General features: G+C 43.9%; 1 protein-coding gene across 22 annotated transcripts in view; it reads left to right on the forward strand.

Annotated features, from left to right (window-relative positions):
* Positions 1 to 19,222, forward strand: part of CACNA1G (calcium voltage-gated channel subunit alpha1 G) — a 146,463-nt gene extending 127,241 nt beyond the window's left edge. For 14 of the 22 annotated variants that reach the window (XM_039716014.1, XM_039716017.1, XM_039716020.1 and 11 more), the window contains 5 exons: positions 1,351 to 1,491; positions 4,600 to 4,734; positions 7,863 to 8,052; positions 10,530 to 10,699; positions 14,608 to 19,222. In XM_039716014.1, coding sequence (XP_039571948.1) covers positions 1,351 to 1,491; positions 4,600 to 4,734; positions 7,863 to 8,052; positions 10,530 to 10,699; positions 14,608 to 15,462 — 1,491 coding nt within the window. In that variant the 3' untranslated portion in view covers positions 15,463 to 19,222. Of the gene's footprint in view, positions 1 to 1,350; positions 1,492 to 4,599; positions 4,735 to 7,862; positions 8,053 to 10,529; positions 10,700 to 12,814 lie in introns of all 22 variants that reach the window. The other 8 variants (XR_005628241.1, XR_005628240.1, XR_005628242.1 and 5 more) reach the window with 8 other exon arrangements.
* Positions 19,223 to 27,618: the final 8,396 nt, after the last annotated feature.

Genomic DNA, 27,618 nt, shown 5'->3' on the forward strand with positions numbered 1-27,618 from the left:
TTGTTTCAGTTCCTAAGCTACTGGAAATTTCTGGTGCCATTAGAATCTCTGATGTCTGAGATGGAGTCCAAAGCTGCTCTTTGGCTCAAGAAAAAGGAGTTCAGGGCCCTATGGGGAAATCCAGATTTACTATGTCCTCTAGGAAGAAGCAACACATCCCAACTGGTGCTGTATGTGTTGAGCAGAGTACTGGCAAACTGTCCTCAGTGCTCTTGTCCTGCCCCAGGACTGAAACTGGCAAAAAAGAGAAATTGCAAAACTGAGAGACAATCAGTCAGAGTGATACCCCCACTCTGCAGTCTGCTAAACCTGCCCTCTCTGAAGGCAGCCTGAGAAAGGGTTTATTCCAGTCATAGCCTTCAGAGTTTCTTGCTCTTTCCCTCAAACAGAAGCCTCAAAAAAACTCCAGGAGATCTTATTCTGACTATTTATTTTCCCAGCCAAAATCTTCAGGACAAATGTAATGCTTGAACTCGATAGCAGAGGAATACAATTCCCAGGACACAGCCCTGCAAGGACGGCATGCTCTTTTGCTCGACTTTTTCCTGAGATTTTTGCTCTGTGTGCTGTTTGACTGTAGTGCTGGTCCTCATCTCATTGTATTGAGCATTCCCTCCATGGAAGGTGCAGCCTGAGATCACTCCCCTGCTGCCAACAAAAGCCAGACCCTGCTATCTACAACCCCAGTGCTGTGGCCAGCTGGTTTGACATTGGCCAGAAGACCAGGGGCACCTCAGCCCGTGTCTGGCACATGAATTAGTGACCTGACACTGATGTCCATCCTGCTCAGCTGCAGCTTCCATGGGCAGGACACTCAGCTTCTCTTCAGCCAGGTTATTTTAATTTCTGTGCCATCTGGATATGGATTTCAGTGTCAGGTATTAGGTCCTGCAGCTCAAAAGCATGGACCGTGTGTGTAGAAGTCTTGCAGCAAGTTGAAGTTGACAGCACCGATGGAAAAATGCTGCTCAGCCCCCAGAAATGACTGGCCGTGTTTGCTGAGAGGGAGATTGTCCCCAAGAAGGGCCCTGGGTGGGAGCAGCCGTGGTCTTGGGGCAGATGCCATCACAACATCTCTTGTAGTGTCTGGGAAAGCTGTCTCTGCTCACCGTGATATTACTGCACTGTTCTCTCTCCTTTTCTCCTGTCCCATTGTTCCTGTTACTGCTGTTCTCCTTGTTACTGCTCCTCTCCACCTTTTTTTCCCCCTTCTATTTTTTTCCCCTCATTTTCTTCATTGGGTTTGATATGCTGTCCTTCTTTTCTCTCTGTTTCTGTCCCTCGCCTTTTTCCTCCTCTCTTTTTGGCTTGCTCCTTCTCTCTCTGCATGCTACACACCACCCTTCCTAGGAAAGGCACTTGTTTGATACCATATCACTGCTGATCCAGGAATCTCTGGAAGGAGAGCTGAAGCTGATGGACAACCTGTCAGGCTCTGTGTGCCATCATTATGCCCTCCCAGCTCCCGAATATTACAACTCTGAGAACCAGGTTAATATTCCTAATTTTCTGCAAAGTCTCCATCAAAACTCAATTTGACTGAGACCTTTAATAGCAAGTTAAAGTTCTTTATGTAATGCAGTCACAGGGATTTGGAAGCATAAGTCACTTTGGCTTTTTCTGTGGGAGTAGATGATGTTGTAAATCAATGCAAGAGGAAGAGAATATGCTTGGACTTTCCCTTGTCAATACAGTAAGAAATTTTTCATTGGTATTTACAGTTTATGTATGTTAGAGAGGAAATGCACAAAATTCCATTTCCATCCTTCAGTGGGGTTCTTATATTTGGCTTCCTGCTCCTAAGCAGGGCTCCACAGCAATGTCAGGGCATGTCTGCAGAGCCTGCAGTGTGAGCTTTTCTTAGAGCAGAGCCTGAGCTGCTGGGGTTCATCAAATGTGTTCTGTGCCTACTTGTACTGCGTGAAAATCCAGTTTTGAAGGGTTTTCCTGAAGAGCCTTCTTGCAAATGGGTCAGTGTAAACTAGATCCTCATCTCTGATCTAGTGAATTTAGGAGGGGAGGCAGCCCTTAATGATGCACAGAGGTAACTGTGTGCTCCAGTGCTTTCTCAAGCAGACAGTGCTTGTTTAAAATTAGTCCATTTACTTCCTAGAATAAAATACTTGCTTTTTAAAGTGCATTATTCTTTAGAGCAAATATTTTCCCTAAAACACAGCAGTGACCATAATAATCATTCAAGCGCACCTATTTTTTGCTGCAGTTGGAATTGAGCAAATTCCATATTTCTTGATCTATTCCTGCCCCCCCCTCCCCCCAGCTAAAAATAGCAGAAGTCTTCTTGTTAAAACTGTGCTTGTTTATGAGCTCGCTGACACTCTAAATTACCCAACTTTTGATGGTTCATTAGAGGAAAGGAACAAGCTTAGGTAAAATGAAATCCTACTGCAGATCTTTATATAGCAGGATTACATGTCTCCCTCTGATTGCTCCACATTGCATCCTAGAGTCTATTAAGCTATAGGAAATGGTTGTCTCTAATAATTTCCAGAGGAATAGAGACAGAAGCTTTGGCAGGGAAGACAGAGGGTCAGTAGGAAACTCAGTGAGAGCTGGTTGCAAATTTTTTGTCACAACATTTTTCACCAGAAAGTGCTGCTGCAGCAAAAAAAAAAAAAAAAAAAAGGGTTTGTTTTGACAATTCTGTAATGAAAAAATATAGCATTCCAGTTTGCAATGGCTTTTTATTATAAAATTCAAGCTTTTTCCCTCCCCCTTGTCTATAATTAAAACTGGTCTAAATCAGTTGGATGTTTCCAACAAAATGTTTTGACGGCTTCAAACTCAATTTTGGGTTTGGGAAGGCTGAAGTGGGGTGATGTTTTGTTTACATTTTGGCTCTTCTGTTCACACCATTTGTCATGTTCTCAGGCAACTCAGGAATTTAGAGCAGTGCTGGGACTTGCTGAAAGCAACCTGATTAATTGCAGCTCCCAGCAGGGCAGCTCCAGCAGGCAGGAGCTTCTGGAGTCCACCACGTTCCTGCTCAGCTTTTTCCTGGCCCTGGTTGGGTCCCTCTTAGGGATTCCTGTCCTTAGGCTGGCAGCCTTCACAGTGATGCCTTTTAGGGAGCCCCATATTAATTCAGGGGCTCCAAATCATCTCTCTTATCCATTGCCAGCAGATAAGTGTGCTAGAAGAGATATCAAAGCCAAGGTTAGATGAGAGGAGTCCGACCCTCTTACTTATCTCAGCTGAATTTTGAGCCTCTCCAGGCTCACTCATCGCTGGGTTTGTTCCATCCCGTGGCTGCCATTTCTAAGAGTGAGAAAACCCAGTCCTTCGACAGATTCAGTGCAAGACATCTGGGCCTCTCTGCTTTCTCCTGGAAGATTTATAGCTGCTGAAAGACTTTTCAAGCATAGAGGATGGCAAAAAAAATGCACAGTGAGAAATGAAAAGGAAGCACCTGGGACTTACTTAAAGCAGGCAGGCCCTGCGAGCGTGAGCTGGGCTTGGACATTACCTGGTGAAATGCCATTCCTGGTATCCAGGGAGGGGATTTGGGACAACTGAGCCTGCTGCAGGGCAGACACTCCTCTTACAGTGCCTGGCAGCAGAGCTGCTGCTCTGGGGAAGATGCCACTGTCCCCTTTTCCCCCTCTTCTTCCTCCAAAATCTGAAGTGACATTTTCACATTTCCTATAAAAAGACCTCTGTGTCTAGGGAGAGAGTTTAATCAATTATTTGATAAGGACATTCATAGATTGTTTGAATTCTTCAGTGGGGATCCGTTTGTGCAAGATACATGAAAAGAGGAGCGTGGCTGTGCAGAGCTGATTCCCAAGTCAGGATTTCTCAGTGCCAGAGGAGACAGCTGGGGCCAGGCCTGAGGGGCATTTGGGGGCTGAAAAACACAGTTGGCTGTTTTAATAGGTCAATTATTGTGTCACTGGATGCTCTATAGCCAGCCAAAATGAGCTGGAAGCACCAGGAAGGTGTTTGCTGACCAAAATAAAGCTTTAAGTTTCTCCCTGTGCCCTTTTATCTGTGAGGAAGTGAATTATGGTCCCACCTGCCAATTCAGGGGGTGGGGAGGTTGTGGTCCCTGCAACCTCCCTAGGGCACAGGGAAAGGCACACTCCATACCCCACCTGAAAATATGGTTTTGTTGTTGGGGAATCTTTGGAGACTCAACAAGTTTGTTTTAGAAACCAGGATGGTTACTGAGGGGGAACAACTTCAGAGAAATCAGATCTTGAAACCCCTTGTATTTGATCACAGCCAAGAGAATTAATCTCTCTATTATTAGAGCAGTGTTACTTTTGCTTCTTCATGTAGACAGAAAAACAGCAAAATACAATGCTAGCATTAGTGTATGGTTTTAAACCCCCTGCCAGATCCTTGGTAAGCACAAAAGTATGAATGTCCCACTCCTTTTTAAATTTCTTCATTATATTTAATTTCTTTAATGTTCTGTCCCTGGTAACAATGTGTATGATGTAGCTTCTCCCACTGCAAGGATATTGCTTTAGTGTCTAGAAGTATTTAGATTATGATACTTTTTTTTCTTTTTTTTTAATTTTGTTTTCCAAAAGATTTGTGTCCTGGTTTCTTATGTTTAATCATTTCTCCCTTTAGATCCCTCTAGCTGAGATGGAGGCTCTGTCTCTGACGTCAGATATTCTCTCTGAAAAGTCCTGGTCCTTAGCTCTGACGGATGACTCTTTTCCTGATGACATTAACACACACTTACTTAATGCTCTGGAAAGCAATGTACATACACTGGTCGCTGTGTAGTCTGATGTTTACAGGGTTCGAAATACTGCTCCCACCTCTCTGCACCTGCCTAATGGCATTTCCAGCCCCTTCCCAAATAGCACCAACCCCTTCCCTGAACAGGATGCTGTCCTTAATGCCATTAGGTCCTGGCTTTTGTCACTCCTGTCCACAGTCTTGGCTCCTTGTGAGGAATGAGTGATTATTTCAATTTTTCTTTTAGTGTCTTAAGTATAAACAATGTGTTTTCTACAAGTAAAATAAGTAGTAAAAAAAAAAAAAAGGCTTTGGAAAGCATCAAGGTTGAAATTTCCTCCCCATCTGAAACAAATCAGTGATGTTGTGTGAAGAGACACCCATGAGCTAATGACCCATGTCCTCTGCTGAAGGGTCAGCCCCAGCACTTCAGTTTGGACTCGATTTTTGTCATTATGAACACAGGCACCACAAGGCTTTTTGCATGATTGGTGCCAGACTGTTTCTTTTACAAATATCAAATGGGGATCTCTCCAAGATGATACTTGTTTTGTAAATACTTTCTAGCACTCACTATGCTGAAAAAGAAAAAGAAAAATACAACTATTCAGTGTTTTTTTGACTGACATAACCAGTATTTTGAACCCTGCCTTCACCATCTCCTCTTTGAAACATTAGACATTTTTAGCTGTGTAGCAGTCAAGTGCTTTTTTCTGCTGTACAACAGACATAACTCCTTTCCCAAAATTTTAAATCATTCTTGTTTCCTTTGTTGTTGTTCATGTACCTACCTTTGGATGTTTGTGTTGCTCATAAATTTTCTGCCATATTAGTTGACTGTCATCCTAATTAGCACTTATTTGAGAAAAATCTCTTAAACCGTGACAATATTTCCCATCATGCTTCATGGCATCCTGTGCAAAAGATTTTGTAAACTCTGTTTTACTTCTTGTACGAGGTTTTTGTTTCAAAATTAGTATGGAGAGTTGGACAGAGGAGAAACCCTCATAGTTTTGAGTCAGATTAGACAACCTTGTTTGACAGCACTGCAAAGTCTCAAAGGTACAGACAGGAAAGATGTTTTTTCTCCCCTCTCCAAAAAAAAGCAAAACTGTGTAGAACACAGGGTTTTGTGAATTTTTGTCACTACCAAAAAAGTTTTTGGTCACAACAGTTGCCCAAACGCCAGAAAAACTGCAAGCTTTCATTGAAATCTCTTCTAAAAGCAATATTTTTACACTTCATTTAGATGTGGCTTTAGTTGAAAAATATTTGAATTGAGTTTTTTTGTTTGTTTGGTTGGTTTGGGTTTTGGTTTTGTATTGTTTTGGGGTTTGTTTTCTGGTTTGTTTTTTGTGGGTTTTTTTAGGTTCAAGGAAAACTTGGATTTGATTTTCAGTCAAGCCAAAACAACATGTTTTTCTAAAGTACCACTGAACCAAAAAGTCATGTGCTTCCACTGCTCTGTAGCCTGATCTGGGAAGATAATTTTGCAGCCATTTTCAATGTTTTTCATGAATTTCATTCATAAGATTTCCCCCAAGATGATCCAAAAGTGGAAACAACCTATACTGGATCTGGCCAATGAACCTAAAGGTTCACCAAAGGCTGGATTTGGATGGGGTCTCAAATCCAAGTTCTCATGTTCAGATTCAAATGGGTCTGAGTTTGAGATCTCAGGTTTCAGGCCACCTTTTCTGCTTTAAGCTCAGCAGTATGACAGCAAAACAGCATGAAGTGGGTAGAAGGGGAAGGCAGGGAGGGACAGAGAGGTTCCCAAACTCCCAGCTTCACCAGCACAGGTTTTGCACTCCTTGCCCTAGCTGTATCAGGAGATTGCAGTCTCCCTTATCTAGTCTGTGTCCAAGCTCTATCCAAACCAGCAGTTTCCCAAGGACTGAAACAAATGCTGCATGGCAGTGCAGACCTGTTTTGTTCATTAAATTTGCATCAGTGATCTCCTTTTCTTTTTCTCTTCCCCGTATTTACTTTTTTCTTTTTCTTTTTCTTTTTCTTTTTCTTTTTCTTTTTCTTTTTCTTTTTCTTTTTCTTTTTCTTTTTCTTTTTCTTTTTCTTTTTCTTTTTCTTTTTCTTCTTCTTTTTGCTAATTCCTTTTAATCTCATCCTGTTTCTTGTGCAAATAAATGCCATAGTGAAATTTTGGTTTTGATGACTGAAGGATAAAATTGGGATCAAAAAAAATCTGTGTTGATTCCAGAAAACCTGTAATGAGTAAAGGGAAAATTTTTCAGAAAATAAGATCTAAAGATCTCATAAGAATGATCAGACAAATACTGTACTAGACTACAGTGGCACAAACTTACTCCTGTGTTTTTCACTTGAGACATTTTAACAATTAAATAATTGTTTCATTAGAAATACACTGGAAAGATGACTTTGCTTCCATTTTTTTGAATACTCTCCAAGACAATAACACCCAAGAACATTTCTGGGATGAAGATATTTCCTTATGAAATCAGATCTGAATCCACTCAATATTGCCTCTGGGGCTGCCCATTCCAAGAGTCTCTTTGGCTGTAAAAATTCCACAGTCAACATATATACAATAACCCTTGCTTGCATTAGATCCCTTCTAATTAGAGAATGGCTTTCACCCTGAAGCAGTAGGTTTAGATATCCTTTTCAATAAAATAGGTTTAGTTATTCATTATGTGAGAGGAAAATCCAATAAAATTGTGCTGTGAGCCAGAACAGAAAATATTTTTTATAAACCAGTTTTTGCATTTGGGTTGGGGTTCTTTTGTTTGTTTTTCTTTCTTTTATTGTCAGAAGTGGAAACTACTCACCTTTGCAAAAGCCTGCCTTGCTGATGAGGGCACCTAGAGAGGGTCAAAGTTCTGCCAAGCATGTGACCTTTGCTGGCCTTGAGGCATGATGCCTTCTTTGCATTTCTCTGAAATAGTCATGGTTCATTCCTACGTTGTGGCTTCCTGTTTCTGTGGTCCATTGTGTGAGAGTTTATTGACAACCCCAGCGAAGGGGGATGGCTCCCTGATAGATCCATTCGTGCACCCTGTGCATGCCCATCGTGCCATCCTGGTTGCAATAGCTGTCGCCCGCCTTTCTGGGTACTTCTCCTCTTTCCCATCCTCCCACGCCTGCCTGCCTCACACTTTTCTTCCCCTCAGGCTGATCCCCGCTCCAAGGACAACGCGCTGACCCTGTCCCCCAGCAAGGACCTGCTGAGCGTGAGGAAGCCCTCGGTGGGACGCACCCACTCCTTGCCAAACGACAGCTACATGTTCCAGCCGCCCTACTCCAGCCCCTGCCCTGCCTCCCTGGGCAACAGGAAACCGGCACATCACAAGTCCCAGTCAGGTACACGTCCTTCAGCTGGGACAAGACTAGGATTTTCCAACAGAGCAACAGTTGTGGTTTTTTTTTTCCTTTCTGCTCCTCAGCAGGAAGGAGAAAATTGCCACTGGTTTCCACTTGTGTGTTTAGACCTGTGGAATGGCTGTGAAAAGACACAGCTTGCAAAGACCCTCCACAATTTACAAAGCCCTGTTTAAGATAACTCCTTTCCTCAGAATTTTTTGGCAATGTGACAATGGCCTGGTTCAACACTAATTGTCTCCTGCCTGGTTCCCTAAGGTTACAGTCCCTGCAGCCTGGGCTCTGTTTGTCCCACGGGCCCCAGGGGAGAATTCCCACTCAGAGAAATATTTCCTCCTGTCTGTTTTTGGCAGCATTACCTGTTTAAAAGCTCTGTCTGGGAGCATCTATGAAAGATGGGAAGAAGGTGTCTCTAAATGCCTGTAAAATGAACATAAATGTGCTGAATTGAGAGACATGTTGGTGTGAGATGAATGGGGAAATTAGAGAGCGTGGAATTGCTCTTCCCCATGTGCATTGTTGGGATATATGTCTTGGAGCTAAATTCAGAGATATTCTTAGGTACAGGGAGGGCTCTCCCTGACTGCACCTCTGTCCCTGTGCTTGCAGCTGCCTCCCAGGGCTTGTCCCTGTGCCCCCAGTTCTTCTGCCTGCCAGGGGTTACCTGGGGCTGGGAAGTGAATAGAGCCACCTTTAATTTGTCTGTACATGCCATCATTTTAGAAATTTGTCACCAATAAGACAAGGAAGTTTTTACAAGCATTGCCATTTGAAAGCCTCTAAGCAAAACATAATTTCAGCAATGTTCAAAATGGTAGGAGATTTGAACAGCTTAGATATAAGATGTTGAAATTTGCATAGTAATAAGAATTTGGATGAATAGCAACTGTTGAACAGAAGCAAAAAAAAATATGTGGGCACAAGGAAGGAAGATGAATCTGGTGTTGTGAGAAATCTCTGCCACAATACACAATTTTCAAGGTCAAGAGTGATGTTTTGAAGAACCTGTTTACACATAATGCTAATGGTGCAGCTAAAATCCCATTGAAAGCAATAGCAAATCTCACCTTCAGCTGAGCGAGAATTTATGGGTCTCTGTAACAGTCAAGAAATTCCTGACCACACGAAAGAATCATGTTTGCTGCAGAGGGAATTTCCACCGCTTCACTGTTGACCCTCAATATGAATGTATTAGCACTGTCTCGAACAAAAACTACATCAGCAAGGGACTGGGTAATTTATGAGTCCCTTCTTTTTCAAAATTTCACTTCCCAGTTTCAATTTGGAGAACATGAATAGTCCTATTCAACAGCCCTGGCTTTCTGGGGACAGGCATTGCACGCTTGTAAATCCACAGGAACTACTGTTCCACTGAGGTGTAGCAGAAATACTTTGGAGAGGTAAAGCTGATGTCTTATAACCACCATAAGCAATTAAACCTTTTGTGTTTTTCTCCTGCTGGTGAAATCCCAATCATCTTAAGCAGGCCAGAGTGCTGGGAGGTGTGTAAAGCCCCCAGATTCTGACATATTACTGTCCTCTTCCACCTACAATGTCACTGCTTTCCAGAGTGGGGGAAGTCACCACCACCTGTTTACAGTTTGTAATATTATAGAGTGCAGTGAAGACAGCAAGAGGTGCCAGGCGCCTCTAATAAATCACCACAACCAAGCCATAATATTTCAAGCTGAGAAGGTTTTGTTGTCAGAAACACTGGCACTTGCAGGAGGCATTTGTTTGAATACTCCTTGGTAATGGGGCTGTTGCTCTGGGAAAGATTCCAGGACAAATGAGATTCTCTGGGATGCGGTCCAGATTAAATGAATTGTTTTGAAAAATATTGAGCCTGTGTGTGAGGGGAGCACACAGAGTTTCAAACCTTTTAGAAGTAGTAGCCAACAACTATGAAGGGTCAGGAAGGGATGGAGAGTATGTGTTTCCTTCTTCTGGGAGGCTTTGTAAAACCAGCCTTGAGAGCTGCCAGGTGCTGTTCCCTCTCACTCCCTTTCCAGTGTGTGCATGCTGTTTTGGAGACCCCAGCAGCTGGTCTCCATGCAGGTTCGGGCATGGGGACACCTTCTAGAGCCTTTCAAAGTCAGATATTTGCAGTGCTCAGAAGTGAGACTGCCTGTGTATTTATTGGCCTAAAAGAAGAGATAGAGGAATTGCCAGTTCAGACGAACTTGTAGTTCCTTTTCTTCTGTTCTCAACAGGAGCTAGTCCCAGTTGTATCAGGGGAAGATGCCAAGAAAAATGAAATAATAGACAATGCTGGAGTAATTTATTAGTAGATGGGAGTTTTTTCCCCAGTTCTGGAGAGCCAGCTGCTGAATTCAGTGGTTTCACTGTGCCTGTCTGATCCGAGGTGCAGCAGAGCAGTTTTCCCTGGGAGGTCACTGGGGTTGGGACACCACCCTTGGATGAACATGTCCCATTTCTGCCTCTCCTCCCCTTGCAAGGTTCAAAGGCATCGGTGCAGTCGCAGCCAGCAGACACCAGCTCTCTGCTGCAAATCCCAAAGGACCACTTCCACCACGTAAGAGCTCAAGACCATTTGGTGGGGGAGAGCAAGCCCCAGGTCTCCCAGCAGGCACACTCCCCTTCTGCTGAAAGGCTGCTCCGCAGACAGGTAAGCAGAGTTATGATCATAAACCTGCTGGGCTTTTATATTGATTCATTTCCTGGTGAACCATGCTTTAAATTCAATGAGGGGTTCACAGAGAAACCTCCAGAGAACTGTAATTCTCCTACAGAAATAACAAAATGGTTGATGGTTTTGATCTGAAAGCCATCCAGGAGTCTCCAAAGAATGTGCATGATGAGTATCATGTCCTTTGGCAACATGCCTAAATGTTCTCCACATTGTTAGCACTTTTTATTTTTTTTTAATCCTCTTCATAAATGGAGCCAAATGCTCCCCAGGGTCTCGTTGGGGTTGAGGAATTCATTCTTAACTGCTCTGATTTTTTTGGTGCTTGAAAGGACACAAGGACTGCAGGCTCCATCGGCCACCCCTCCTCTGACTCCTCTGGTTTTCCAAAAGAGGAGAAGTGTTTCATGGAAATTCGTTATCTCATATGCAAAACCATCATGAGAAGCATACTGGTTTTACAGTGAGAATTGAAATTAAAATATTTTTTCATCAACTGTGAGCTTTTAAAAAGTTTGACTTTAAGCACAACAGAACATATTTTATTTTACAGCCAGTTTTATCTCTGGTTTTTGCCTGGCATTGATTTAAATCCTGATTCAATCAAAGATCTAAGGAATCTAATCAAAGATTCCAGTCTGGTTGATTGGAAGCATAAGTTAGACTTATCTTTTTTTAGTAAAATACTTAAACTTGTGCTTCACTCTTACATTTTTAAGCATATTTCAATGATTGTGCAGCTGGACTGGGACCAGAAGCACATCTGATTCAAAAACTCTGCTTTATTCAGTATTTCCATGCCTGATTTTACATACACAAAGGGGATCAGTTCTATTTTTTTCAAAAGCAATTTCTTTCCCGTATAAAAATATTCCCATTTCTTTCATCTTTTAATCAACATTGACAAATTAGACAGTTGATTCATTAAGCTCTAAAAATGGATGTGAAGTACCAAGGTTAACAATTACATTAGTCTGTAATACTAAATTGACATAAGAAATTCCTTGCATGTATTCATTTGCATGGGGTTGGCCAGCTATCCCAATCACCACTAATGGGGAAACTAATTGATGTCATGATTCCAGTTCATAACCACTCTCTCTTGCTTTCTAATGAATAACAGACTCATCCTTTTGAAGCGATCTAGCCAGAATAAATTACCATGTTAGCCATCTTCTCCAGTCTAATTTTGTTCACATCTTTGACGGCTTCTTTTTGTAGACCTTTTCATATGTTTAAGTCAATTTATTTCCCTCCTTTCCTCCCTCTCCCTGCTCATGCAGTGACATGAACATGCCCGTGGAGTGACAGGTCAGAGAGCAAAGAGTTTTGTGGCAGTGAGCAGACACAGTCCATGAGCAAACCCATGAGTGGTTGCCTTGGGCAGGCTCCTGAGCAGCAAGGAGCTCCCTGTCTGGCTAATGGGAGCAGTGAGGTTGTTCTGGTGATATTGCTGTTGCTGTTAATTGCAATCTAGATGGCCAGACAGTGGGAAACTTGGTCCTTTAAAAGGCAAAATTCCCCTTACAGCCCCAGCACTTCTGCTTGCTCAAGTGCTCTCTACTTCACTCCTTTTTATTGCTACCACTAGTATCTCACTAGCACATCAAATAGCCCAAACTGGCAAAGCAGTTTGGTTTTCAGTAGCCATTTATCCTTATCTTTACATATATTGCATGCAATTCTGATTTGGCTTTTTTTTTCCTTTTCCTTTTCCTTTTCCTTTTCCTTTCCTTTTCCTTTTCCTTTTCCTTTTCCTTTCCTTTTCCTTTTCCTTTTCCTTTTCCTTTCCTTTTCCTTTTCCTTTTCCTTTTCCTTTCCTTTTCCTTTTCCTTTTCCTTTTCCTTTCCTTTTCCTTTTCCTTTTCCTTTTCCTTTCCTTTTCCTTTTCCTTTTCCTTTTCCTTTCCCTTTCCCTTTCCCTTTCCCTTTTCCTTTTCTCCCCTCCCCTTCTCTTCCTTTCCCTTCCCTTTCTTCCCACACATGCCCTCTCCTCTCCTGAATCCATAATAGATAAACCTTGTCCATCACATACCCGGTCCTTGCACTTTCCCTGAGCATTAAAACCTGTGTGTTTAACCTCCCTTTCCCTCCAGAGTACTGGAGAGCAAGCACAGCCCCCACAGTAACTTCCAGTTTAGCCTCCGGAATGTTTGACAATTAGAGATGCACTTGCAGAGGAAGATGAGTGGATCGGATACTTTGGGAAAACATTCGTGCTGAGGATTGCAGTGCATGGCACAAAGCCTTTTCTCCAGAGGAACTCTACCTGAAATTAAACCTATATTGATTTTGTAGTCTCAGGACTCTGTATCAAAGGTGTAGCCCACACCAAGCTGTGGCTGCTACAGGTGTACACCCCTCTGAGATGACAGAGGGTCCTTTTATTTTCCAAACAAACCATTAAAACCAGTAAAACATTTGTACTTTTACTACTAACAACAACCACAGATGCCTGTATCATAGAGAAAGAAAGAGCTGGTGGTGACTAATACGGTCGTGGTGTGCAACACAGGTTGGTGTGCAAGCAAAAGTAATGACAACAATTACTTTTTGCTTCTGTATTCAACTTCCATGTGGTCTGTGTCTCTTTTCAGGATATGAACATGATTCCTTCTCCCAAATACTCATTAAAACTACTGGTGCTGAGGAGACCAGAATAACTTCACTCCTGACTGATTAGTTGCCAGCATTATGCTGTGAAATTTTAACTAGAAAGGATTCACCAGCACTGGATGAAATTGTTTTCCATATTAAATATTGTCGGAGCTGCTCCCACTGACAAAGGGAGTGCAATGTGCAGATGCTGCATTAGACTATGGTGTTTCTGTGTACACATGGACACACTGCAGCTGATGAGAGCTTTGCTGAATAGAGGCCATTTGGCTCAAATGATTCTTGTGGGACAATATTTATATAAAGTGTATGATCATTTTGGGGTGCTTTGTCACAAAAGTATTCCTTAGCATGAGGAATTTCATAATTTCATCTCCTTACAGTTTTCTAAAGGACTGGGACCAGATGAACACATTTCTTACAAATTTCCCTGTAAAGATTTTTATCTTTAAGATCATTTAAAAGTCTTGTCAAATGGACACTCTGCCTTTAAGGGCCAGTTAATGTGATTTATAGAGCCTTTTGACAAGTAAAAAGGTAAAGCCTTCAAAACATGCCCAAGGTTCCCTCTACCAGCAGGCACTGATGATGTGTAAGGCTCCAGACAACCAAGGCAAAATGTGCCTTAGGAAGTCTGAACTTAAGCATCAGCATTAATTTAAATAATTATGGATTATTATTATTACTAGTCCAGCTTTCGACTCCAGTGTTTCCAGCTCCTGCTATAAGATGGTGCAGAGTTGTGACTCCAGCCTAGGGACCAAAGCCAGGGACAGGCTGTTGCCTTGATGCTGGCACACAGCAGGGTTGCTCTGGTGTTGCTGGCTCTGGGGATCCTATTCCAGACCCTCAGCATCACCTGAGGTAGAGAAGGGAATACACAGGCTCATTGCACATCTTTCTCTCCTGCTCACACCTGGGCTGCTGAAATTATCGAGGGCTTTGCTGTAGACTTTCATCCTTTGCATAACAAGAACATGAGTAGGTTTGGGTGGGGGCATTCTGGTTTTGCAGCCCTCCATCCTTAGAGGAGAAAGCTAAAGATCAACCATTTAGGAAGAGTGGAGGGCTGTCACACAGGGATCCCTGACAATGGGACTTGGTAGAACCCACAACACAGGTTGTTATAGGAGGCAATGGGTCTGTGCTGAGGGATTTCAGCAGAGCTGAGTGCCCTGCAAATGCTGTGCCTTGCCTGCACTAACCTTTGTTTGGTCTGTCTCTCTCACCTGGCAACTCCTCTCGTCCCCAACCCCTCTGCGCTCTGATACAGATGGCTATAAGGAACGACTCTCTGGATAGCAAGGAGAATCTCCACACCGAGGTGAGTGAACTCTCTGACCCAAATGTTCCCACTGTGCCCAAGGAGGAGTCACCAGTGGCTCTGATGCCCTCAGAAGTGAATGACTTGGCTGCCTGGAGTCGGGCGAGCGTCCATACGCAGCAGCATTCCCACAATCAGTATAATATTTCAAAGCAGGCACCAGCATCCTGTGCTTGTGCAGACTCGTATCAGGAGACCCCTGAAGATTCAATGGACCAAGAAGTATCTGAAATAAACAGCTCCTCAGAGCCTTTCACTTCAGAAACTTGCACAGCCTCGAGTGCCTGTTCGGAGGGTCAGCCTCTCACACCTAAGAGGAACGTGGGCAATACCGGCAACGTGATACTGAAGGACCTGAAGAAATACCACAGTGCAGACACCCAGGGTCTGCTAAAAAAACCGCCCTCTTGGTTAGATGATCAAAGGAGACATTCGATAGAAGTTTGCTCCATAGAAAACAGCCCTCAGCACCATTCCACGTCCAGCTCTTCTGGCTTTATAAGTCAGGTGGTCAGTGAAATGGAATGCTTGCAAGGTACGCGGCAGAAGAAGAAACTGAGCCCTCCCTGTATATCTATAGATCCACCTGACGGGCAGAGTTTGGTACCTAGGGGACCCCACAGCATCTCACCTGCCAGTGGAGTCATTTGCTTGAGGAGGCGTGCTCCGTCCTGCGAGTCCAAGGATTCGATGGATATAGGGGATTCGCTGCTTCCAGACAGTATGTCAACATCTCCTACCCCAAAGAAAGACTTGTTGACACTTCCTAGCTTTTCCTTTGATCAAACGGAAATGGACTCCTGAGTTACTTTTCTGTTGGTGCCAAATGTCTTCTTCCTTTCATGTAATAGAAAAAAAATTTTAAAAAACTCTGTACTCCAAAATGGCACTGGGTAAAAAATTTCCAAAGAAAGATTAAAGAACCAGCTGGTTAAAAGAGTGATTAACCTATATCACGCTTACTTAAGCATATGTTCTGCTTAGGTAAAAGCAATACAATGTGCAGAATCTATATGTATATTATATTTTATTAAATTAATTGAATCTAGTATCACGGGATGTAGTACATTTTGTGACTAAAGACTCATTTAATTTTCTTCTATTTTATGTATTTCGGAATATTTCTGAGATAAAGTTGGTTTTTATGAATATTTTAACCTAAAAAGTATATATTTAATCCCTTCTTTTTTTTTTGTTCTTTTGTTTTGTTTTTTTGTTTGGGTTTCATTTTGTTTTGCAAAGCACAAAATGTAGCCAATTAGTGCATTACTGAGGAAATGTATCCCACAGTCAGCAGTAAATAAGGATTATTTAATGTAATTTATTTTTTCCCTTGAACTTCAGTGATATTCTGGGAAAACAATTGTTTGCGTAGTACAGAAAAGCAGTCACGATTTTTTAACATAATATTCCAATCTTGCATAAAATTGACATTCAGAGTATGAAAGCAAGTGCTCAGACCCAGGAAGGTCCAACACGCTGATGTCTGAAGATGGTGAAGGCAGAGCCATTCAACAGTACAATATATTGAATTATGAAAGGATCACAGTGGATGTTATAGACAATCCACTGGCAACTCCCAAAATCATGTCAATGGTTAATTTTCATACATTCCTAGGAAACAGACAATGGAGGCCTGTGGTCACTTGCGAGATGTTTTTGCAGTGTATCCAGGATGGATTTTTTATTTTGCTGAGTTTTAAACCTCCCTCATCCCTCTGTTTTTAGTGGAGCTCCTCCTCTCTGCACTCTGTGGAAAGGAGAATGAGATCAAGTTTAAGACTTGCAGTGGGTGAAATCAGGGCAGACATGGCAAAAAAAAAGGGCTTAAGAACATGCCTAAAATTAAGCTCTCGCCTAGAATGCCTGGAGGTTGATCATATTAAAGTAATTTTTGAAAATTAAAATCATGTGCTCATGTTCTACTGAATCAAGGCACTTCTGCAAGTTATTTTACAAATGACATGCAAGAAAGTCTGCAGGTACTGAAAGGACTGCTGATTTTCAGTAAAATAGCCAGGTATTTTGCTACCACTGCTAGAGTTAATTTACATGACCCCGACTGCAATTTTATTTCCAATCTATCAATAGCCTTAAGCAGCAACATGATGATACAAAGTGGATAAACCCAGAATTCATGTCCTTACTTTATAACATCAGTGATCTCAAAAATTACCTGTTTACTCGTGTGCTAACGTCCTCTGCCAAAAGCAATCTGTAAAACTGGTCAGCACAGCCTGAAAACCACTCGAGGCTGGCCCCATTCGACACCTCATGACTGATGGAAGCCAGACATTAACTCCACTCCACTTTCATGAAATCACATTAAGATGTAAGCTAAATTAGACTGCAGGCATGCTTTGAAGTGTGCCAGTAGTCACAGGCTTGAAACCAAGTCCACAGATCGTGCCAGCACAGGCAGGAGGAGGATTTGTGCTAATTCTGTCAGTGGGGAGTTTGTAATTTTTTTGAGAACTACCAATCTTTGCAAATCACTCCACCATGCTGATGTACAGCTTTTTATCCATTCAGAAATTAGGCTGTTTCCACCACGTGTACCTGCATTAGCTTGAAATGTACACACAAGGAGAAGATGCTGTTCACAGCCTATGTGAGGTCCTAAGCTCCTTTATTTTCACTTGAGGATGTTTACTCCATAAACAATCCCTACTAATTTAAATGTCCAGGAGAAATGCAAGAGCTTTCAGCAGGAAGTCAGGCAATCAGTGTATTTGAAGGAGGTGGATTAACATTCTGTACTATTTAGTGCAGTTAGATTAATTCTTGGCTGGGACATTCTTCCCCTCTTCACCACAGGCCCATGTGGAGCCCGCTCTCTTTGATATGCCAGCCTACATCCAGAGTTAAGCCTGTCTAAAGCAATGATTTCAAACAAACCTTTCATCAGTTCTTCCCCTGATCATATTTAAGGAAATAATAAAATTACAGTGCATTAAGCCTGAGAAATATTCTTAATCCCTTTTCGTTTTTACTCCCATAGTGAGCCTAGCTTTTCCTTTTACATGTGCTAAATAGCTTGAGAAACTAGCTAGGCCACTAAAATTGCCATCCCTGGTTCCTCAATAATTAGGATTGTGTTCACATGGCTGGAATGATGCTACTTTTCAGATCCTTCCTTACAAAAAACCCACTGAACATTTTAGCTTGAAATCATGGCATAAAACAGTGATGTGACATTAATCCAAATGTTCAACTCCAAATGTAACAGAAAGCCTAAAGGCTCTTCTATTTTAATGCTTGGGGTTTTGCCTATTTTGCCTATTTGCCTATTCCAAGGTTTGTGGAAGTAACAAAAAGTTTACGTCATACATGAATATTCAGTAAAGACTAGCCAATAAAAGATACTCTATGATGATGCTTTCAGGAAAAGAAATACATGTAAAATAGATTGTTTTCTAAACCAGATAAGTTTTTTCTAGGTGCCCTTTTGAAAGACAAATACAAATGTACTGCAGCGCGTGCAATTATACTCAAATGATTTTAAATACCTGCGGGGGGGTTTTGTAGAATTTGACTTTTTTAAACAAAATGTACAAAATCCACAGGAATTCTGTAGAATGGTTATGTTGATAGAACTTTTTATATTTTTGTAGAAATCTATAGAGAAATTGTTAAAAGTCTGCACAGCATCTTGGCAACAGAAGCAGCTCTTATCTTCGAGTTTCTTCTCATAAACCTGGAGCCAGGCCTGCTCTGTTACAACACCAGAGCGTTAGTTTCATAGCCTGCACCCAGACTGTGTTCAGGAGTCAGCAGCTAAGCTGAAGTTCCATGATATTGCAGTGCTATTACTGTCCAAGGACTGTACCCACACAAAACACACCCCCCGTCCCCACAAAGCTCAGCCCCTGTCCATGGTGAAGTAGTTGCATGGCTCTCCAGCTCATTCAAGCACACCAGCACTTTACTACTGTGGATTTACTGTATGCAGATGGGAGGAGGATATTTTGTTATTGCAAATCTGACACAGTGGGGGAAAAAGAGATTGCAGACATGTCTGGAAAAATGTAACTTCCATTCTTGCAACCCCTCGCACACAGAAGTTATTTTTCAGAACTTGGTTAGAGGTTTGTAGTGTAGGTATTTTGGAGAAGGGCAAAGAACACTGTTTTTGACTTCTGTGGATTGCACTCAGCACTAGGTGTGTTCAAGGAGAAAATAAAAAAAAAAAAAGAAAAAAAACCAACAAAAGCATTACCACTGTAAATTAGGCTATGCCCCAGTCTCCCCTTTTCTGCCCCTTTGGCTATAATAACCCATGTACACTATTACACAAGGTGAGTAGAGTAGGCACAGTACCATAGCAATGTCCATAACAATCTAGTATATATGACAGAACTTTGTATTTAATAGTTAATATATTGTTATACTGTATCAGGTATATAGGCCAAAACAAGGTCTTTTGGTCAGGGGAACAAAAGGTGGTACTCATGGGGAAAATTGCATTTGGATTTGAAAATTGGAAAAAGGATTGAATCCTTTTTTTTTTTTTAAGAAAAAAAAGAAGAAAAAAACAAGTGTAAATCTTTACAACTGACAAAAACAAATGTGTCCTATTAAAAGTTTTTGAAAAGAAAAACAACGGTGCATTTCCCTTTTTTTGTTGTTGTTGCTGATGATAATCTGTATCACTCCAGGCAGTCAAATCTTTGGTCATGTTTTAATTGTGAACAGTTGGAGAAGGTATCAGATAGCAGCGGCAGCCAGGAGGCTGGAAGGAAGACTGGGAAATTATGGCCCTTTGTGGAGCAGTTTAATGTGGCTGCAGGCAAATCTGGCCCTGGACACTGCCCAGGGTGTGCAGAGTGACCAGCAAGACAATTGGCTTGTGGATCCCTGTGCCCTGGCAGGAACAGCCCTGTGCAAGGCTTGAGGATGTCAGGACTGCAGCAGAGCTGCAGTAAACGGGGAGAAAGGACCGAGGAGAAGGGGCAGATCTGGTTTGTCTGTGAAGAGGAAGATGCTGGACTTTTCCACTCATTTACATCTTTGGGATTTCCAGCCTGAAATCCAGCAGCATCTCCTGCTGTCGTTTAACTCCTTGCAAAGCAGGAGTTGGTGGGCCTGGCACTGCCTGGGGGCTGAAGGGCAGCAGGGGCTCAGAGTTCAGGTACTGCTTAGGTACCACCAGAAACATTTCACAGAATGGTTTGAGCTGGGAGGGACCTTAAAACTTATACAGTCCCACCCCCTGCCATGGGCCACGACACCTTCCACTATCCTAGGCTGCTCCAACCTGGCCTTGGACACTTCCAGGGATGGGTCAGCTGCAGCTTCTCTGGGTACCCTGCGCCAGGGCTTCCTCACCCTCACAGGGAAGAATTTCTCCCTACTGTCTAACCTAAACCTGCCTTCCTTCTGTTTGAAGCCATTCCCCCTTTTGTCTGTTATTACAGGAGCTTGTTAAAAGGGTCTTTAGGGTTTTTTTTAGTGAATGACCTGTGTAGCTCCTAACATGAAGTCTCCTCTCCCCTGGGGAGCAGCCACTGGAGGGAGGAACCAGACACTGGGCACTCTGCAGCCCTGCTCCTCACTGCCTGGAATGATCTGATTTCTCTGCAGCAGGAGAGACCCTAAATTGACATCCAGACCAGTTTTACTGTCTAGAGGATGTTTTGATAAAGTAATCTCTCAGTAGAAAACAGCAGGAAGGATACTACTCCTTAAACAGAGGGGAAATGTGGATCTATTAAAAATCCTGTGCAAATCCAGGCCAGGTGAGCTCTGTGATATGTTTGTGTTGTCCAGGCTGTGGGGCAAACTGCACCAGGCTGGAACCAGTGAAATGCCTTCCAGCCCTCCAATCCTGGAGGATCCACAGGGCATTAAGGTAAGCTGAGCTGAGCCAAGGAAGCAGAACCTCTTACAGGCTCAAGCACTTCACACATCTCTGCTCTCAGATGAGTTCAGTTCCTTATGGGCAAAAACAAATCACTCCTTTTCCAACATCGGGTTTCACAGCAGCTTGTTTCTCTTCTCTGTTTTGTGAGTGTTCCTGTATGAAGCTCTCCTGCTGAGTTTTGCTGTGGTTTTTCAAAGGCTCCCACCCAGGCTGGCTGCTTATGGATGTGCTCTCAATTTCCTGAGCTTGGGCACGGCACTTTGTTATTCTATTTCTTGAGTAATAGGGGTGCCACATGGAACCAGGTTGCTTTCTATGTAATGGTAACCATGCCTAGGGAAGCAGCACTTTGAACTTATTTTATTTCTTGGTTAACTTAATTTATTTCATGGACAGGTGACCTGCTTCAGCAGAGCAGTGCCCCAGTGTGTGCACACCACATCCCTCAGCCAGAGCTCTGCTAAGCCCTTAAAGATGAGAAATAGGAAAGGCATATTTCTGTATTTCAGGCGTTCCAGAGATACAAACTGAGACACAGAAACATGTCTAAAATGTGACCTGCACTAAACCCCCCCCCCAAAATAAAGTAGGAAAAAACAATTTAAAGACATGATTCCCTCTATCACCGCCAGCACCATGTAAGGGACGCGCTGTGACCAGCTGACAGAAGTGAGGATCCTGCAGATGAGAGGGTGAAAGCCAGGGGGGTTTTGGGGTCCCCAAGCCCCGCTGCCCGAGGTGGGCAGGATGCGATGTCCCGCGGGCGCGGCGGCAGCGCCGGGCGCGCTCCAAGCGCGGCGTTCTGCTCCCACCTAGTGGGCGTGGGGCGAGGGGTCGGCCGAGCTGCCCCCGTACCGGGGCTGGCACCGCCTGTGACCGGGAGAAGGCTCAGCAGGACCTCCTGCCCTTCTGCCGCCCGCCAGGGGCTGTGCTCGCGGCTTGGTGCTGCGGAAACAGCGCGGCATCGGTGTCTGTGCTTGGCATCACAGAAGCGTTCGGGTTGGAAAAGCCCTCTAATGTCATTGACTTAACCTGACACTGTCCATGCCACCACTAAACCATTCCCCAGGTGCCACGTCTACTTGTCTTTCAGATGCCTCCAGGGATGGTGCCTCCACCACTTCTCCTTTTCCAGTTCCTTAGCACCCTTTCAGTAACAATATCTTACCTCAGATCTACTCTAAACCTCCCTGGCACGAGACCATTTTCTCTTGTTCTTTTGCTTGTTACCAGGAGAAGGGACTGACCCCCACCAGCCTGCACCCTCCTGTCAGGGAGTTGTGTAGAGAGTGAAAATGCTCCTCCTGAACCTCCTTCTCTCCAGGCTGAGCCCCCCCAGCTCTCTTAGCTGCTCAGACTTCTACTTCCCCAGCTTGTTTCCCTTCTCTGGACACCCTCCAGCCACACAATGTCTTTCATGTAGCGGGGGGCCCAAAACTGACTCAGAATTTGAAGTGTGGCCTCACCAGCACTTAGTACAGAGGTATGGTCTCTGCCATGATTCTGCTGGCCTCTCACAAAATAGATAGGCTCAGATTTGACCTTCTTGGCAAAACAGTTTCTAATTCTGAGGAGATTTTCAGTCACTGAATATATAAAAATCCCGATTATGGGAGGAGGAGAGGAAGGATTTCTCTCACTGCAGCAGAGCCCTGCGTGCTTGGCACTGCACAAGATGCTCAAAGCCACCACATCCCTCATCCACCAGCACTGCTGCTCCCTGTCTGCTTGTGCTAATCCCAGGGAGCCAACAACCCATCCTGGGGTTCTCTGGCATCTCAGAGGCTGTGGCAGCACCCGAGAGGTGTGCTTGTCCCTTCACATCCTTTTAAACACATGTACAACACAGCGCAGGTTCCCCTGCGGAGCTGTGCACTCCCAGCAGCTCCGATCCATGATCCATCCTCAGCCTGCGAGCTCCAGAGGCTGTTTAACCTCTGCTCGGCCCAGAGCAGGAGGAGGGGGAGGATCGATCCAGCCCTGTGTCATCACACAGGGTTTGTGGTTTGGCCGGGCTCAGGCCGAGTGCCCGTCACTAGATGTCAATCCCACGAAGTGGGAAGTCCTGCCGGCAGATTTGTGAGCACGAGCTCACATAAGGTCCCCAAAACCTGCAGCTCCTGTTTGCTTTGGTGTGGTCATCAGCCAAAGCCTCGCTGGCATTTTCACAGTTGAGGGTGATTGGACATTAAGTTGGTTTTCACATGTTGTACTCAATGTTTTAGTTCCATTTTAAACACTCTATTATAATCTTGTAGCATCCTCTGGCGTTTTCCATTACTGCTTGAGTCCATGAATGCCATAATTGGCAAGTTTTCAGAGGTCATGAATAGATTATCTTTACATATCTATTAAATACTTCAAATAATGCAGCCAGAGACCCCGACAGCTCCAGCTGGGAACTGGAAAGGATGGTTAAACCACTTAATTGCTTACTGTGCTAACAGTTATTTTGTGGAAACAGAAAGCAGAATACAGCTGTTATGGGGAAAACCAGGAAGAAGTGAGCATAGGAGTCATTCTACAAAGAATATACACTGAAGTGACAGCATGTGCCATGCTGGCACCTGCAAAGGCAGCACAGAACTGCACTGCCATGTGCCACCAGCTCAGTGTGGCTAAGGGCTGGTGACAACTTCATGTTTGTTCAAACAAAGCAGGATCAGATGTTTGTATTTATGCAACCACTATGCGCCCATTTTGATGACATCCTGAACAGCTTCAGCTCATTAAAAGTAGGAGCTGTGGGGTGGTCAAGTTGGCAGGGGGAAGAATAAGCTGTGACAATTTTGTCAAGGGCTAAAGTAGGATAGTTTGGGCTTTAGCTCCAGAAGGCCCAGCACAGCCATGTGCTGTTTGTCTGTGGCTGTTTGTCCGTCACTCTGAGCTCCACCTGCTGCCAAGCCACTCACAAGCCAGGGTGTGTTACACCTGCCATGGCTTCTGCCAACTTCTACAGGCACCTGAAAGCATGTCTGTGGGATTGTCTAGCAGGTGAGAGAGATGCCCAGTGCATTTAGAGTTCAGCTGAAGCAGCTCCAGGATCACTTTGGGGTGATCTCGGCAGTACTCAGCATCTCTAAATTCTTCTCCTGCTCATCGCTCTCAGTATGAAGTGCAGCAGCACTCATGGAATGGGGCAGGTTGGTATTACACACAGTGTCCTGGAGGAGTCATACAAACACCATTTTCTCCTTTCACAAAGACTTGAATTATGTGGACCCCACCTCACCCTGCAGTATGAATGGTCTTACAGTGCAGCTACAGGCCAAATGGAGGGTAGACCCAAATTCCCTGTGCTGGCTGCCCAGGGAACTGCCACCTCTGTGCTTCCAGTCAGAGAATCTTGCCTTCCACTCTTACAAAGCCATGTAGCTGATATGTACCCAAAAGCAGTGGAGTGAGCAAAAACTGGGGCTGAAAATTCCCAGCCCACTCCCTCATCTGTTTTATCATGGGACTTCTAAACTTAAATCCTTTCATGCAAGAAGGGAAATGCACATATTTGCAACAGCATTTGGAAGAAGAAAGCCCAAATCTGCTGCTACTCATTCAATGTTAACTTTAAGCAGAGTTTGTTACAAGTTCCCATCTTATGTGTGTTAAAACAAGGTGTCTCCCCCTTTTTTTATGAATTAAATGTATAGGGCCTTGCTGTAAATGCACTCTCTTTGGCAGGCATTTTTTTCTTACCATCTGTAAAATGTGACACCTCTGTGGGTCTTGGAAAGGAAGCTGAGCCTCTGCTGTTCCAAGCAGAGAAAGAAGGTGATATTTATAGTCAACTAACCCTAAAACTGTGACTTTCAAAGCTGCACATGCTCGAGACATCCCCAGCTCTCAGCTCTGAATTACTTCTTTATACAGCTCTCTTCAGGAGTTGACCACACTTCATGCTGCTGTTAATGCTTTGAGAATTGGCATGAGGTGTGACATGGAAAGCAGCCTGCCTCATACCTGGCACTGTGCTTGAACAAACAGCGTCTCCCTCACGTTACCTCCTGTCCTGCCCCACTCAGTCACTCCAGTTGATATCTAGGCACTCCTGGGTGTGCCTGGAGGTGCTTCCTGATTGCTCTGGCTTGACCCGCTCAAGGTGTTAGCAGGTGAAAAGTCCCTTACTGTGCAGCTGGCACGAAAAAGAATATTCAAATGCATTTCTGCTGAATGGATCCAGATCAGATCTTGCCACTCCCTGGAACAGAAAATAAATGTCCGGTGAGAGGAGGTGAGTTCATGACTCCCTGACATTTGCACCAAAGGTGCCATTTCATTTTCCTGCAGAGCCAGCCTGCATTTGAGGGAACATCACAGGAGTAATGACATGTTCTAGGAACCTCCATCTCCGTTCCCATCATTAAAAGGAAGCAGGACCGAAGTGAGCTGCCCATGATAGTGCTTCAGGCTCTGCTTTGCACCAGTGTCAGCAGAATCCTTTACCATGGCACTTCTCAGGAGCTTTTAAGCTTCCCCCTCCGTCTTGTCTGGCTGAGAAGTTATTACTTCCTTAATTCAGAACCCCTGAATTTGATTAATCCTCTGCCTTTGATTTTTCCCTCTGTTCTTGTCTGCCTTGCCAGATAGTGCATGGAAGTCAGCGCAAAGCCAGTGCAAGTCAGAGTGTCTGCTGTGAGTTCCAGACTGCCCAGTGGCTCCCCTCGAGCTCAGGAGAAATGCAGGGGGAGCCAGCACCCCAGCGGGCACCCACTCATCACTACCATCCCTCTTTAATGGCATTAACTGCTACTGGCAGCAGAAGCTGCCCACCATTAATTAGGAACAGGAAACAAGTGGCAGAATTATTTAGGGCTCCTTATTGAGAGTCTTGTGAGATCAAGGGAAATACCCTAAATCAGGACTCTCCTCTATGGATAAGGTAGAAAACACATGAGGTTCAACAAGACCACCCAAGTCAATAATTTAATCAGGAATTAATTCACATGTCAATTGGACTGTGTCATTGATAGAGTAGATCTCTCCCTTCCTGTACACACAGTGTACAGTAGCTGTTTGTGAGGTGCCTCTGTACCTGCGACATCTCATAATATCAGAGGTGGTCTTAATTTTGAGCATATTCTCAAATTGCACCCAGTCCTGCTCCTTGGTGCAAGAAACCCAGTGGAACATATCCATGTGTCAGGAAACATGAAATTCTCAGCACTTCTCTTAGAGCAGCTTCTCTTAGAGATTGTTGCAGGAGAGGAGATTTAAAGAGCCATAAAGGAGTAACTCCCAGCTACTTCTGAGTTTTCTTACAACTTGTATTGCAGCGCAATTCCACTGAACAAAAGTTTTGCAGTAAGACTTGCAAGGCCAACCCACTGTGTCCTCAGAAGATCTCATTCACCCAGCTGGCAAAGGCTTCTCTAGTGTTTCCTCCCGAGGGTTGCAATGTGACTGTGTTGATTAACCTGGCTCAGTCTGACATTTCACATCTTGTAGGCAATCACCTGAGAACCTTATCTTGGGCAAGAGCTTATCTTCCCACACTAATGAGAACAGCACACCTTTAGCCAGGTTATAGTAAATGTCTAAAGCAAATTCTTAGCAGTGCTCATGCTCTGATAGTACTTTGGGTGGGAAACAGTTCCAGTATCTCCATAAAAGATTAGCAGAGTATTTTTTCTTTAGAGATGACATATTTTTGGGACACAGCAGCACTGCCCTTCTCTGAGGTACTGGAAAAGGTTGCCCACAGAAGCAGAAGATGGATGCCCATCCCTGGAAGTGTTCAAGAACAGGGGCCCTGAGCAGCCTGATCAAGTAGGTGGCATCCCTGCCCATGGCAGGATGTTGGAACTAGGTGAGGTTTAACCTCCCTTCCAACTCAAACCATTCTGTGATTCTCTGATTCTCTGATTTATAATTATATTGGATTCCTTTTTGTTCTGGGGAACATTTTTGACCACATCCTTCTACCTAGATATAAAAATACTGTAAAATACTCTTCTGCATTTTACAGAAAGGAAAGAAACTCAGACTCTTAAAATATTGAAGTAGATTTGTGGCAGCAGAATTACTTTGTGGGAGATGATGTTCATTGGGCCAGATGCTGCAGCAAGTGGGTAAACAAACAGCAAGTGTTGGAAGGTCAATAATACTGTAGAAGTCCTAATAAAGAGGAAAGCAAACAGTGCTTCTGCATCACGGGGAGGTGAAACCCAGATTGTGTCCAAGGTGCTACACTACAAAACCTATTAGTTACACATAATCATGAAAATATATTGACTGAAGGCTTTTGAAAATGGATCCATGCCACCGGTTTAATCACATGTCTACAGCAGAAGCAATCAGCATCAAGAAAGAGGCTGCAGATGGATGGAGAACTGATGTGATGCTCTCTTAAGTCCTGCTGGGGAAATCACACTCCACAGTGCTCTGAAGGGGAAACAAGAAGCCTCTCCATGATGTTAACATCAGAGTGATCTGGATGGATGGATGGATGGATGGATGGATGGATGGATGGATGGATGGATGGATGGATGGATGGACGGACATAGTCAGCCCAAAGCCAGCAAGTGGCCCAGCTTTGCGCACTCCTCAGCACACACTTCACTTGAATTGCAGAATGATGTGGGTTGGAAAGGACTTTAAAATCATGTCGTTCCAACCCTCTGCCACGAGCACAGATGCCACTCACTCGACCAAGCTGCTCAGGGCCCTGTCCAACCTGGCCTTGAACATTCCAGGCATTCCAACCCTCTGCCACAGCACAGATGCCACCCACTCGACCAAGCAGCTCAGGGCCCTGTCCAACCTGGCCTTGAACATTCCAGGCACGGGAGTTTCCACAACTTCTTCCTGGCACCTGGGTACCACTGTGAAAAACGCCAATCACTTGTTTTTGAAATTTTAAAAGTTTAATAGTAATAAAATGGTTATAAAAATAGTAATATAATTAGAATAATAAAATTTGAACATTTGAGGTTAGGACAATATGAGACAATAAAAAATAAACCACACATTTTTCACACCACCAAAATCCCCCCTCCATGATCAGGGATGTGGCTGTCCCAGCAGCTGGGATGTCACCCACAGTGTGAGGTGCCCGGGCTCAGGAGCAGAGGAACCGCAGCCCCTCACGGTACCCAGCCCCG

Source organism: Passer montanus, unplaced genomic scaffold (genome assembly GCF_014805655.1).
Source record: "Passer montanus isolate IOZ18808 unplaced genomic scaffold, ASM1480565v1 scaffold35, whole genome shotgun sequence".
Taxonomy (NCBI): domain Eukaryota; kingdom Metazoa; phylum Chordata; class Aves; order Passeriformes; family Passeridae; genus Passer; species Passer montanus.